Genomic DNA, 15,526 nt, shown 5'->3' on the forward strand with positions numbered 1-15,526 from the left:
CACAGCTCATATATATTTTCTTCTGCAAGTGTTCCTTGCTAATGATGGGGGGCTCTGCATGTGATATCCACTGACCAGTCCTGCAGACCCCTTTCCCCATCGAGAAACCTCATTGGTCCAGATCCTGTCACATGACCTGGTGGCCCAATCAGAAGGAATGGAGCTATTAATAGCCACCAGTGATGGCACTCTGATCTGCATGGGAAGTGGGGAGGAGACCAATGAGAAGATGCTTTCAGACAACATGTTTTCAAAGACGCATGCACTGTCGTTGCCTGCTGAAACGAGATCGGCAAATGATTTCCTGTTTGCAGAACTGAAGGTGATTTAAATGTTTGTTCTGTTTAACGATTGTTTGCTTTAAAATTGGAAAACATTGATTACATGGTGGACATCTGATTTAGTTATTTAAAAATATGGAATTGAGGACTCATTACCAAGCAAAGTTTTACTTTAAACAACTAGACATTAATGATTTATCTATAGTATTAATTATTGTATTTTTGATACTAGTATTGAACACTAACATGAATATTGGGAGCATCATGATGCGTAGCTATTCAATGCATCTGTCTGAGAATGTCTGGGATGTTACTTTATTTATGTGGCATTAAATAAGATGATTCAAATGTTCACCATGAGGAAACGTCCCCATGGACAAGGTCACACTCTAGGGTAAAGGTATTATTTAAAAAAATTACAGCTGTGTTTTTGTCCAATCATTTGTCATGGGAACAAGGTGACAAACATTTGAAAATGTTGAACTCCAGAAAACATGTATTCTACTATGTTACTGTGCAGTTTTAATTGTGGCACCCTGTTTGTTTGTGCAGACATTAATGTATTGGTGTTTATCATACAGAAGAAGTACATTAAATATTTTTTTTTGGAACCTGTAAATGTATCAGTCAGATATTTGGTTGGTCAGTTAAAAAGTTGGTCTTTAAGTCTGTAAACCTTTTTATTTCTCCACAATATTTAGTGAACCGGTTGACCCATCATCATACATGTTGGTATGATGGTTACTTGAGAATAAGGCAGATGCCAATTGATTTTGAGGTTAAAGTCTCACTGTAGATACTAACATGAAACTCGTTTGGCCTACAGTCATCATAATGATGGTTACTTGGACGAAATGAAGATTCTTATTGATTTTGAGTTCAAATGTCAATGTCGAAGGAATTTGAAACATGAAATATATATATTTTTGTTCCCACATGCCGTCTGGAGAATTCCATGAGAAAAACTATAATCATGATCTTTAAATAATAATAGAAGTGTTTGAAGGAGTAAAATGATGTTGGAGTTCGATTGTCAGCATTTCTTGAGTTATAGCCCATCAATTGACAAATCAAACATGGAGATTTCCAGACTTGATTCTTACTATGCACGTTCCAGCTGGGTATTTACATAAAAGATGAGAGCCGAACCAAAAAGAAGTCACCGGCGGCCAGTTTTACATTCATTTCACGCTCTTCGATCCAGCATTCAAAAGAACCGATGTTAAGGTCTCCGCCTATACAGTAAGGGTAAGACAGGTTTGATCTTTGAGACTGCGGATTGTAAACGCCAGTTTTCCCATTGTTTTTCAGCTAAGTGTACAAGTACTTGGGGAAAGTAGGCATCACTCTGAAATCACGGCCCCATTTTCATGTTGACTTCAACATCACTGATCCAGCCTTTATTAAGCCAGATTCTGTGCACCCTTATATACTCTATGGGTATATGCATTTGTTAATCTTGCAACTTTGAAATATGCTTTCATAATTTATTTGTATATTTATTTCGGAAGTATAAGACTATATCTCAAAATGTAGAAACTTGTATAAACTTTTATCCAATGTTTATGTTTTCATCTTGCTATAAATTACATTCTATACGAATATTAGTATTGCTTATTGTGTATTTATGGTATAAACCTAATTTATTAAGATACTTTCATAAGCTACTAAATGGAACATAGGCTTATAAGCAGGAAGCATAGAGTGATTAGCCTGTCCGTTTGTTAGTCCCTTCGTTTATCTGTCCCTATGACATTAACCCAAATGGGCAAGTTTTGTTTAACATCAATTATGATTCATACAAAGCTTTGATATTTGAATGGATGATGTCATTGAATACTTTCAACACACCCGCATACCTGACCTCATATTTTCATGGACAATTACCTACTTTTGGACTTGACTGATTCAGAAGTTCACAACTTTTCGTGGACCCAAAGTGACTCTCTTTGTCAAAGTGTTCATACTTGCACTGATGTTTTCTATAAACAGTTTCAACACATGTACATCCCCTCACCTTATTTGGACCTTTACATTGACCTTCTTTTTTCTCAGACTTAATCAAATGAGCAAATGAATCAATACTGACATGATCCCAGTTGGGGCTTATGCTTGTACTGAACACAGTTTCTTACTTATAACAAGTGTTTTTTCTTGAGATTATCTTGATTCTTGGTTCTTTAACAACTTATAAATAACATCAGTAAATTATAATATACACAAAGTAGCTCCTCTGCAATTTTTCTAAGAGCATAAGTAACACAGCTATAAGTTACCCTAACATATACCCGTAAACATGGACTATCAGGATATTGTTGATTTTTATGTCCCCCACCACTATAGTGTTTTTGCCCTGTCTGTTGGTCTGTCTGTTGGTCTGTTTGCGCCAACTTTAGCATTTTGCAATAACTTTTGCTATATTAAAGATAGCAACTTCATATTTGGCATGCATGTGTATCTCATGGCTGCACATTTTGAGTGGTAAAAGGTCAAGGTCATCCTTCAAGGTCAAAGTAAAAAAAACTAAATCAAAGCGGTGCAGAAGGGGACATAGTGTTTCTGACAAACACATTTCTTGTTGGAGCTAAACATCTGATTTTCTCTTACAATAGAAATTGTGTAGTGCACTACTGTGTATTATATATGTAGGAATAACACTTTAATTGTTAAATAACTAAGCACATATGAAGAAAGCCATGTTTCCATGTGGCCTGTTTGTATTCCAGATCTATTTTGGTAGCATGATGCTTCACAAGGCAGTCTACTCAAACCCAGGTCCATACACCGTGTTCGTCAGCTCCTATCCACGGCCTAGCCATGGGCACATAACTCTTGTGCTTACCAATAAAAATGGGCAGATAGCACAAGACATGTTTCCTATAAGGTACGTGTTTTATTGCCAATGCAAGGGAGACAAGCTTAGTTTGTCTATAATATCTTTTCTGTAAGCAGTGTCCAAATCCTAAACATAACAAAGTATAAGTCTCTTTTTAGTTTCAAAAGTATTTGTCAAGTCTGGTTGAGTCAAAACAATGTTAACATCTTCATTGTTGTCCAATTAACAACTGTTTTGTTATCTGATTCATGGTTACAACTTGTTCTGACACCAATAAGTGTTTATTTCCTGATGCTCACAACTCTACTTTGTTGTGAAACTGGCTCATCATTATTTTAAATTTTAAAATAAACTCCACCTTGTTGTGAAATAATCTTAATATTGCTGTGGAAAAAAAATCTAAATTGTTTTAAAATAAATTCACATTGTTATTATATAAACTGCACATTTTTATACTAGCTTAAAAATATATATCACAACAATATACACATGTAGTTAAATGACCTGAACACGTGCTATTGGCTTGAGTGTTTGAAATAAATGTGAATTTTTATCGTGCATTCCATATCGAGTTAATGGTTACTACTGCTTTGTCTCTTATTCTAATTCCTTTCCTTTGGATGTCAAATTCATGTTGAGATTCCCTTTATCCATAAGCCACTGTATCTGTCTTGGCAACCCAGCACTTCCTTTAGGAGTATTATCAGTATATTCAAATTGCAGAAACATAACTGTAATTAAATATATTATGATATGTTTGTCAGATTTGCAAGTAAATTGTTTTATAAAAAAAAATATTTTCAATTTCAGGTTCAATCAGATAATTCTAGAAGATCTTCAGTGGTTGCTAATGGCGCCCTTTGTAGCCATGGTAATCATCCTCCTGGTAAATCATGGTTTTCCCGCCAAAGATTTGATACCCATTACACTGCAGAGCAAAGACAGATAACAGCTTTTGTGCTTAAAAAATTATTAATATTATATGTACAGTTCTTTTCAAACTTAACAAGAAAAATCTTTAAAAAAGATATAAGGCGTTGATTGTGGTTTGAGTTTGTGAAAGGTAAAGAGTTCAAAAAATAAGACCAAGGATAGGAATGTCTTTTTCTGTGCAGTTCTTAGCTGGATCACACGCAATACGGGATATTACGCGGAGTTTTCGCGGCTTATTTTACATATTACATATTGCTGGTCATAAACCTATAGATACAAAACAGAAAACCATATGAAGAATGGAAGTGAAATTTAAACATATGAGTCAACCGGCCACACGCGAAGTATCCGTACATATTTTAAATATTATACGCGCGTTTGAACAAACCTGTTTTAGTGGTTTGTCGGGCATTGCTTTTTGATTTGATTATTAACAGTATCGAGAATCATCGCGCTCATGCTTAATACATTAGGCAATATGGTGGAATAATTCTTGTTAAATTAATTAGAAATAATATTTATCATGGTATTGTTGAAACACATAAAGAATCTATTATTGACATACCATAATTATATCGCTGAATATCTTCATTTAACATCTTTTGTGGTCTAAAGAAAATCTCAGTTCACCTAGTTCACGGATAGGGTCTATATTATATAAAAAACTGGCCACGAACTCAGGTCAGCACATAAGCGTCTTCGGACGCAGCGATGACCTGTAAATAAACCCTGATAACTGCAATGCAATGCTTCCAATGTTTACTAGGATTGATTATTCATACATATCACGCCCTATGGGAATGTATTGATCTATTGAAGTGTATTCGTTCTGAACTACGCGGCCAAAGCGGGAATATCTATATATGAATGTGTATTCATTCTGAACTAGCCGCGGGAAATTTTATTTGAATTTATTGGACAGTAAGGTGAAAAGCTGGCGTATACAGCTTACGCCGAAAAAAAAGCTTAAATGTTTACTTGTATTATATTGAGTGGATAAACCTACGGCTACCTTAAGGGTCATGGTCATATCTGGAAGTCAATGTTTAAGGTTCATAAAAGTACACCAATATGAAATGGTGTGCAAGAATAATATTGCTTAGCAATTATTATTATTATGTACAGCTGTTGTTATGAAAAAAATGATATTGGTATAAATGTTGATATTGTGTGCAAGAATCATACGGCTACCTTTGAGGTTAAGGTCATATGAATTGTCAAGGTCAAACCTTCAAAAATAACATGGCTTTCTGTTTCAGCTCACCTGAGCATAACATGCTCAGCTTATGGTGAGCTGTTTTGGGATTGCCCTATGTCTGCAGTGCAATATCAGCCCTATGTCTGCGGTGCAATATCAGCCCTATGTCTGCGGTGCAATATCAGCCCTATGTCTGCGGTGCAATATCAGCAGTTGAAAAGTCACCAAGTTAACACTCACACTAAGAGCACTTTAATAATTTTACTCAGGTGAGCAACCTAGGACCATGATGGCCTTTATCTTCATGTAGTTAATATTTGCTCTTTAGCTATCAAGATTTTCATTTCTGTTCTTGATAATTGAGGTAACGGATTTCAGTAGTTTAAGGCAATTGAGCTTTTAACAGATTATATGGAAAGAGTATTGTGGCTTGTCTTTCAAATACTAATTAATGTATTGCAATAAACACAACAACCAGCTGAATTTTTTATTGTTTAAGGATGTTTAGTTCCATTTCGTCCCTAAAACAATAATTCTTATCATGTTTCATTGTGTTTGTTAAAACTTATTGTTCAGTGTATAAATATTAATTACTAATTGTGGAACACGAAGTACATATGTACCTTTCATTCTTTGAATTTAAAACTCCACCTGTCAATTCTGAATAATTTTATTGCATTGGTTATTATTTAAATAAAAACTGTGTTTTTGTCATACTTGTTCAGTACTTTTGGAATGATGTTAGGTTATTGACCTTTTGCTCTAAGCTTAGTGTCAAAAATGCAATTGTAGGTGATCATAAGTAGAAATATTGCCTTGTTTTTACTGAAGAATGCCTTTAATCCCTTAGAAATATGTCAGTATTTTTTTTTCAAATATTGTTATATGATAAAGACCTTATGATCTAAATGTTATAATTAAGTCACACTTGTGAGTGACTGTTAATAGAAACTTGACTTAAGGTGTACGTTTTGAAAAATATATTAACTTATACATATAGTTACTTTTGAGAAGTGTATGGTTTATGTGAAGGGATTTAATGGCAGGTGTTTTTGCAATGAGCATCCCCAATACAGTCATGGCAAAGCTGTGGAGATTGTCTTGGTTTATACTATTAATGAGTCCATGCATACCAATAAATATAAATAAATGACATATGAAAGTTTGCATTCCATGTTTGAAAACAGTGTCCAGAGCAGCCTTTTCAGCTTTTAATATTGATATTATCTTTTGAAGGGCTATACATTTTTAAAGTTTGTATTTTCATTGTAAGGGGTTTGCATTGTGCATACCTGTACACTTATAGATATTATGTTTACGTTTTATAATGTATACATGTATTATGAAATCAGAATTGTAATCATTGCCATCTAGTTTATATGTAGACTGGTACCACTCATCACGTTTGTTTTACTACTATGTTAAACAGCATGTAATGCTGTTTGGAAATTTGCATTGTCATTTATTAATAAAGCTGCATGTATATATACATATATATATATATATATATATATATATATATATATATATATATAGATATATATATATATATATATATATATATATATATATATATATATATATATATTATATCTTGCTGTCAGACATACTCTTTCAAGCATTTATATTTACACACATGAAGTAATTTAATTGGTTGATTAAGCATAAGGATATAATTAAGATGAACTATGATATATTACACTATTTAACTCATATTATGCGTGTATTTGACATTTTGTATTTTGCGTTTTTTAATACTTGTGAATGCAGATTTACTGATTAAATTATGCTGAAAGTGTTTTTTGTCTACAACTTTCTGAGACGCTTCAAGTTCACAGTCATTACAAAAGTGCTGCATTTTTAACTCACCTGCTCCACGAAATGCTACAACATTGACAGTTTTTGTTGAGCTCAGGTGAGTGATCCAGGTCAGCATTTGCACTCTGGTAGAAATTGTTTGGTTTAACTGGTATTGGATATCAATACAATTCATTGGGATCAATGAAGTTAAACAGTTTACCAGTTTATCACATAAATACATTTTTTATGCCGCACATAATTACATTTTGATACGGGTGGAATTACTTCATTTACATCATAACGGTATCATTTTTCCTCGTTCAGTGGTACATTGACGTGTTTCACATTGAACCCGTGTTAGTGTTAAGCATACCGGTGTGCCGTTTATATTTATATCTAATATACACACTTTAGTCGAAATCTTCTTATTTCATTATGTATAGATTGTGTGACATGAGGGCATATAGTTTGAAGCAACATTTCGTGATTTTATCCGTTTAGAATACATGTATCTGCTAAATATAATGTAATGATTTGTTTTTTGTTTCATCGAAATTATAATATAAAATCATTTACTTTTCACATACTAACGCTGGATACTAATTGTACTACACATTGTTAAACGATAAAAAAGGAATGCATCAATAAATTGGGAAAACATTTACTTTTGAAAAAACAGCCATACTGTAAAAGCTATAGATTAAATCTTGCACATTTGACTTAATTATTTAAATCCAATTTAAAACATGTAATACGTTTGGCCCATAACGCATTTGTATACATATTTATTGACCGGACATAGTATAAATGAAAGTCTAGTGTTAACCGAGCAATTAATGCATGTACACTTTTAGTAAGGACCGCAGCTGTGTTCTGCCCACGTGCGTAAATAATCGTTCGAGAATTTCATTCATTCTTCCTGCGTCATATTCGCTGTGTGTATTTACATAAACTAAACATGTCACACATCCAACTATGTGTAACACGTTTGCTTATTTAATCATTGTTTTGCTAAATGCCTTTTGTTTAACTTTTTTTATGAATAACATGACATGTTTGTTTGCACTCAGAAAGAAAGAAACGTAAGTAAGCTTCTTGAAAATACTCGTATCATGCTCCTAATGTTTATTTACAAAACATACCTTATGCCGCATACATATCGTTATAAAGCTAGATTGCTTGTTTAATTTACATTCACTCAATGAATATTTCATGCAAATGGTTATATAATATTACAAAAGTTAATTTCTACTGATATTTAAAATACAAAAGAAACCGTGTTCGATTTGCCCTCGTCATTTTTTGGCACAATATAAGAAAACAAGGGACAAAATTGTCACAAAACCAGGTTTTCATTGTGAAAAAAAATCTGATAAAGGGAGAAAACTCAAACTGAACTTTTGAAATGAACAAACAAAATTAACCCCCTTTGTAAGTTTGTTTTAAAAAAATCTATTTTTAGTCGTGGCGACCTTGACATTGGAGATATTGACGTGATTCTTTCGTGCGACACACCGTCCCATGATGGTGAACAAATGTGCCAAATGATTTTAAAATCTCACAATGAATGACATAGTTATGGCCAGGACAAGCTCATTTATGGCCATTTTTTACCTTGGAACTCAAAGTGTGACCTTGACCTTGGAGATATCGACGTAATTATTTCGCGCGACACACCGTCCAATGATGGTGAACAAATGTGCCAAATGATTTTAAAATCTGACAATGAACGACATAGTTATGGCCCGGACAAGCTTGTTCCGCCCGCCCGCCAGCCAGCCAGCCAGCCAGCCCGCCCGCATTCGCCAATCTAATAACCAGTTTTTTCCTTCGGAAAACCTGGTTAATAATGCAGCTTTAATTTTATTAGGTTGACAATAATCAGTATATAACATTTGCTTGTCACGGAAATAAGGAATACCCCTTGTGCCACAGGTTTTACATGTTCAACGTACGTAGCAAGTTTAAATAGTCATATTTGTCCTGCATCATGCAAAAAGGGTATAATTCTATATGGCATTGGCGGCGTCTGGTCAGAAGCTATAAAATCACTCAAGGTTTCGTGACCACATATGGCATAAGACCGATTTTTATATGACGCGATTGGCTCATTTCATAAATTGTTTGGCATAGCGAGCAATTTTAACAAAGAACAATTACTTGATCAACGTGTTATCTCAGGGGACAATGTGTACACGTTTTAGTGTTTTCCGTTGAGAAATGTTGACTACTTCGCCATACCAATTTGAGAAGAACGTCCATGGCCAATTCTGTGTTTTATGCGATGTCTTCTTCATTTCATTTGGTGGTAAAATTAATACGGCTGAAACTACAAAACAACTAACCGAAAATTTAGCTCTGTTGGAGTAAAATGTATTTTAAAACACTGAAAGCAGTTATAAAAGTTCTAAAATCATTCAAATTGTCGATCATTCTCGAAATGTTGTATAATTATGTTACATTTATGATACGAATTCTTATGAACAAATACCAGCAGTTGAGTACGGTACTAAAACATTTGATGAAAATAGAGTGGTTTTCAGGTTTGATTTTGTATTTTTTGGGGATGAATTGAAGCTGCTTAGAGTATAGTCTTTATTGAAATCCAATTGTGATTTAAATATATTGTATAAAAATTTACTTATTATCGATTAAGGTCCGACGAGTCATTTATGATCTTAAAGCTGTTCGGTTTGAATGCTTTCGAACAGTAAAAGCTGTTTCCTGAAATGATGTCACAATATTATAAAGCGCAAAGATTCGTCTCACGATTTGCGACGAAATTAACATAGTTTCGCATTCGTGTAGTATTGCCACAGGGAAATATTTTGTTCCATAGCCCTAGATGTATTGTCCTTAGTCTAATCTCATCCTCCGATAATCACACTATGGTACTCATAACGCTATATATAAAGCTTCGTTATTGAAATATAAAAATGTAACTGCATTCTTGTCTCATTTATAGATAATACTAAATACATGCACGTTACGTATATAATGTTATCATAAAGGCGTACTCTACGACTTGAACGAACGTCGTATGAGTCTCAATAGGTGTTCTTCAAGGTGTAAAAGGTTTAACATTGTCTAATATTTGACAACTTAATGACAATCAATTGTTATTTGTAAAACCATAGTGTGTTGCTGGGCACTGGCGTTCTAGTAGGCTAATGGCCGACCAGGGGCCTGAGGCGTTGGCCCCAAAAGTTGCACTGCTTATGGGCCTCCAAGGCGCTAATCCGACAATTATAGCCGTATACGCTTAACGTTGTTATATGTTTTTCCCCTTCGAGTCTTCATCACATTTATACTTTATGAAGCTTTTGTCTAGATCGCATGCCTTTGACCGAGATTTTAGGGCTGATGATTTACGTCAGTCATTTCGCCTAATTTGCTATCGTGAAGGACTACCAAGCTGTTGTTTTCATGGGATCTGTTAATGATATCCAGATGACTTCGTCCTGGCTCTTTTACGTCATATACTATTAACATTTGCATAATTAAACACGTGTCGCATGTCAATCATGTTGCGAAACAGTACTGCGTAAATCAATTTATTGATTGTGTGGTAAAATACACACATTTACTAGCAAACTATTTGATTCGCGCATTTGCGCTACAATGCTTTTATGATACTTCCAATGTGGGAATTATGTATTCATGCTTAACAAAACATTTAAAACTGAACTGCCCAAATGACGATATTTTTACAGAGTATGAAAAACATTTCATCTCGATGATATACATGGGTCTCGTTCTGGGACAACTGGGTGTAATGCATGTGCGTAAAGTGTAGTCCCAGTTTAAATGTGTGCAGTCCAGGCAGGCTAATTAAGGTCGACACTTTCCGTTCTTTTAATTTCTGTTTAAAGGAAATCTTTTTTTGAGCAAAATACAGTCTGAGACTGCCCATGCTTATCTGGAACGACACTTTTGCGTCGGAAATGTGAAGTAAAAGATTTTTTTTTAATCAGTAAAATCTACCAGTAGCACAGTAACACGCACACCTCTGAAACTCATCAACACACTGGCGTTCTAACGGTCATTGACAGCTCAAGTTCTACTTAAAAGTATAACGGTAACTCTTAAGTGCACTACAAAGTACCTGGCATACGGACAATACTCTAGAAAGTAAAACTGAAACCGGGTGCCCTAGAGCGTATTTTCCATACCTGGGATAAATTGTATTATACATCAGAATACATATTTGGGTACTTTGAGGTAGTATCTGAGCCGACAACGACTAATTGCGTCAACCACGATTGGTGATTGTCGGCTCATTAATTACTGAAAAGTACCCTGGGTACTCTTAAGTATAATACAAAGTACTCGGGGTATGGAGAATATACAAAAAATGTATTGCGGAGTATGGCCGGATTACTTATAATGTATTTTCCCTACCTGGGTACTTTTAAGTACTACCTGATGCGACAACGACCAATTGAACCACACCGGCAGGTTTGTTTTCATCTTCATGAGTTCAAATCTTACGAAGACAGTATGCCCAAAAATGTTTTGTATAAACTTATTTCCTTTGAGTCCAACCACCTATTGTTAACATTCCACAAAATTATATTTCATTGACAAATATTAAAACACTCGTAAAATATATGACAGTCTGTTATGTAAAATTGCGTCGACGTGAGAATTTTACCACTTAAATAAATAACGTAAAATTCTATAAACACAAATCATTTGAGCCACACTCTCTGAACAACGGGCTAGTGCATGTGGGCAAAGATCGTCTCATATTAGCTTCTAAAGACTGTACCTGCTAAATCTAACCAAAGGCGGTACTTAACGTTTTAATGAAAATTTTCGTTTAAAGGAAGTCCCTTCTAAAAGAAATCCAGTAAATGCGAAAAAGTATATCCCCAGATATCTGCGACGATACTTAACGCACATGCAATAAGCCCGGTTTGTATCTGCTATTTTCAATGTATTTTTTACGACTATTTTTGTATTTGCGTGGGAAGGTATTCATACTCATGATGTAAATGCGGTCTGGTATTTACTATTTAACAGATGGTATGGTTCATGGTCAGATAAACGTTAAGTGCTTAGTTTGTAATCATTATATGTAGCAAAGTCCAATACGAATAAATCAATAAATAATGAATATAAATTTGGACAGCGTTAGTATGTATTTTGGAAACTGTTCGTCTGAGGTTTCGAAATTCAATGGGATTAAACATTTTTGTTATTTGTAAATAGATCTTCTAATGATGATTTTTAACAACATACCCTAACTTATACATGTATGTATACTTTTCGTGTGTTCCTTTGTTCCATTCAAGCTACTTTCATATTTCATTTCTCTTACTTTATGAACGTGGTACGAGAAAAAACTTAATATAAAACTCAGTTTATGATACCGGTATATTTATCAACCATATTCAATAACATAAGTAAACAAATAAAAACATACACATATTATCTAAAGCCAAACCGACGTCATTGCTCGTATTCTTCAGGTGGAAGATCGTGAGTCCATCGGACATTCTCGGTCGGTTCAACAAGTCGGAACGGAAGCAGCAGTTTCTTCAACCCTTGCTCTATACCCTTGATAAACAGGCGGACATTGGAACACTGGCCGAGATTCACCGCCACCAGCTGGGGACAGTCGAGGTTCAGTTTGCTTATACTGGCGCATCCGAATAAATTCAGGAACTTAAGCGGCTGCGCGAATATGTTCACGTTACTCAGTTCTCGGCATTTCTCCAGGTTCAGGTGCGCGATGTTCGGGCACCCGCCGAGCGCCATCTGCAGGACGTAGTCCGACATCTGACACCGGTATAGCACCACCGTCTTCGCCAACTGCGTACAGAGGGACAGCAGGTTCACTTTGCAGTCGAACAGGCGTAGAAAGCCAATCGCGTTCAGAGCGTGGACAACGAACGATTCCAAATGAAGCTGATCGTCGCTGCAAAGGTTGAGCTCAATGCAGTCGACGCTGACGCACTGGACCGTGACTGTACGGAGAGCGGGAAGGCCGACCAGAGCTACTTTGCAGAGATGGTTCGCTGTTAGGTACATATGGTTGAGTGTGATGATGTCGTTTTCGGCCTGAGTGTGAATGAGTCGAATGGAAGGACTGCGTATGTGTAGGGCCTCACAAGAGAAATCTCCAAGGAGGCACAGTTCTTGGACGCTTGGTATCACCGTCTCGTCCAACGTTAAACTGTCCTGAGAGACGCACCCCAGACGCAGACAGAGCAATTTAGAGTTGTTTCGTAGCGTCTCCTTTAAGCACTTCATTTCGATGAGCTCACAATTAGACACCTCGAGAAAAGTAAGTTTTTCGCTTTTGATTTTTAACGTCCTCAAGGAGTTGGATCCGTTTATTAATGCGCGCTTTAGAGACAGCGCAAAAAGCTCCACGTGCTCGATGGATTCCATCCCGGAGTCAATTGTCACGTGCCGTAGTTTTGGCGCGTGCACACTGACGAAAGTCGTGCTCCATATGTTGAACACGCAGAATTTCTGCAAACTAGCAGCCGACAGTCGTATTCCAGCCAAATGCTGCAAAAGGAAAAAAAATAAGTAAGAGTTATGAAAAGTTATGAACGTTTACAAAAGAGGTTGGAATTAAGGGAATCAAGGTGCTTGCTACTGCCTGTATGACGTACATGAATTATTATTTGCAAGACTCGTTCACGCTTCAATTTGTCTCAGATGGTTTTAGTTAAAAACTGTTGCTTTGCCTCTATGACCTAAAACTCACAGAGAACGTTGTTTCATAGATCATGAAAAAATGAATATGTACTTGCTTGTGTGTCGGTCATGATGATTTCAATGTTTTGTAAGATATATTCTAAATGTTTAACTATCAAGCGTGTGTATAGTTTAACGAGATTAAGGACACTTTACATTGCCAAAGAAAGATCTGTAGGTTTTGAATTATGACATGAAAATTAAGAGGCATTTATTCAACAAATGATAAATATGCTGAAACTTTAAACTAACGAGATGTTTGTATTTACCAATCACGAGTTGATAAATGATTTACGCAGTAGTTGTTACCGAGTGATTTTGTCGCAAAAGTTGTTATTGAGCTATTTTAGTCGCGGTATAGACTTTTTCTATGATAAATAACTATAGGCAAAAGCCATTATATCTGAATGCAATTACGAATAATGAAGTTATTCATTAGTAACACTTAGCTTACAAAAGGATGATATTATTTATAATTATTTAGGACCACACTAAGTTTAGACTATGCACATGAAGAACATTTCTTAACCTGTATTTGCTATACTACTATTACTATTAGTTAAACCGAACTGACCTCGCAGTTACTTATGCTCAGTTTCCGAAGATTGGACAGGCTGTTAACTACGTCCCACAACTCTTCTGTTTCCATAGCAACAAAATGAACGCACAATACCGTAACAAGACTGTTAATAATTGGTGCCACCAGTCCTTTGATAATAGAATGTCCATTCCGGATCGCTGTTTCGCTTCGTCCGTCAGTTAACGGCAAATTCGAGTTGATTTTTATGTGCAAATCTTCCAGCGATTTCAGTCTTGGTACGACCCTTGTGATCCCTTCGAACGTTAGCTTCGAACACGCATTTAGTGTCACTGTTTTCAGGTTTGATAAGCAGTTCGCTATTTCAAGAAAGTGTTCGTCAGTCATTGTGAATCCGCCGTTTATCTGCACTTTTTCTAACCCGGTCATCAGGCACATGTCATCAATGACGCGCCTTGTCCATAACACTGGCACCCTCAGAACTTTAAGGTTTTTCAAGGCTGGCAGACACGCGAAAATCGACTCGTACACCGTTGTATTTTCCCGCCATGTGACTGTATGCACATGGCGACCGTACAAACGAAATATGCAGACGACAAGCCTGAAATGCAGATGACTGTAGAACGTCGGGTCAATATTGATCGTTTTCCATAAACCTCCGCTATAATACAGCAAATCGTGCCATTTTCGACAAACAAGCGCCAATTTCGGCATAAGGTCGTCCACTGGCTGCAGATGCTTGAAAATGGACACAAGCGCCTCGCTAGGAAGATCCGTGATGCCAATTGAACCTCCATTTGATGATCTCACAGCGCACCCATCCGCAATTTCCGGTCCCAACATGTGTAAGCGAACCTTCCTTGACGCCGTTCGCTTGATCACTGAAATGTACAGCCATACTGATGCTGCAATCGCTTCCGTCATCGGATATATACGTCTGTTGACACTGAATTGGTTTTATCGCATGCATCTGTTTCCACAGCTGTCGTATGCGCGGCGTGTCGGCCCATCCCTTTGATGTATTTATATGCATATAATCGTCACGATGATTTTGCCCATACATATTGGCCACGATTGCGTCATTCATCAACATCTTTAAGAAAGTACATAAAGATTGCTTCTTAAGACGTCACTGCTGATCCACAGGTGAGCACCAAGTTATTGTACTACAATACAGAAATATGTGCTTGTATAAAGCGAATGGTTCTTAAATAAGAAAAGGTTTG

General features: G+C 36.0%; 1 protein-coding gene and 1 long non-coding RNA gene across 2 annotated transcripts; one reads left to right on the forward strand and one right to left on the reverse strand.

The window, feature by feature from the left end:
* The first annotated feature begins 107 nt into the window (after positions 1 to 107).
* Positions 108 to 4,549, forward strand: LOC127831725 (uncharacterized). Its single transcript, XR_008026474.1, has 4 exons — positions 108 to 322; positions 1,399 to 1,529; positions 3,008 to 3,165; positions 3,928 to 4,549. It is a non-coding gene; the product is annotated as an uncharacterized LOC127831725 (long non-coding RNA).
* Positions 4,550 to 12,429: 7,880 nt separating this feature from the next.
* On the reverse strand, positions 12,430 to 15,271 carry LOC127831037 (uncharacterized). The gene is made up of 2 exons (XM_052356017.1): positions 14,337 to 15,271; positions 12,430 to 13,570 (listed from the first exon to the last, which is right to left on the reverse strand). The coding sequence occupies exons 1-2, from the start codon at positions 15,222 to 15,224 to the stop codon at positions 12,503 to 12,505; spliced, it is 1,956 nt and encodes a 651-aa protein (XP_052211977.1). The 5' UTR covers positions 15,225 to 15,271; the 3' UTR covers positions 12,430 to 12,502.
* Between the last annotated feature and the right edge of the window lie 255 nt (positions 15,272 to 15,526).

Source organism: Dreissena polymorpha, chromosome 5, assembly GCF_020536995.1.
Source record: "Dreissena polymorpha isolate Duluth1 chromosome 5, UMN_Dpol_1.0, whole genome shotgun sequence".
Taxonomy (NCBI): domain Eukaryota; kingdom Metazoa; phylum Mollusca; class Bivalvia; order Myida; family Dreissenidae; genus Dreissena; species Dreissena polymorpha.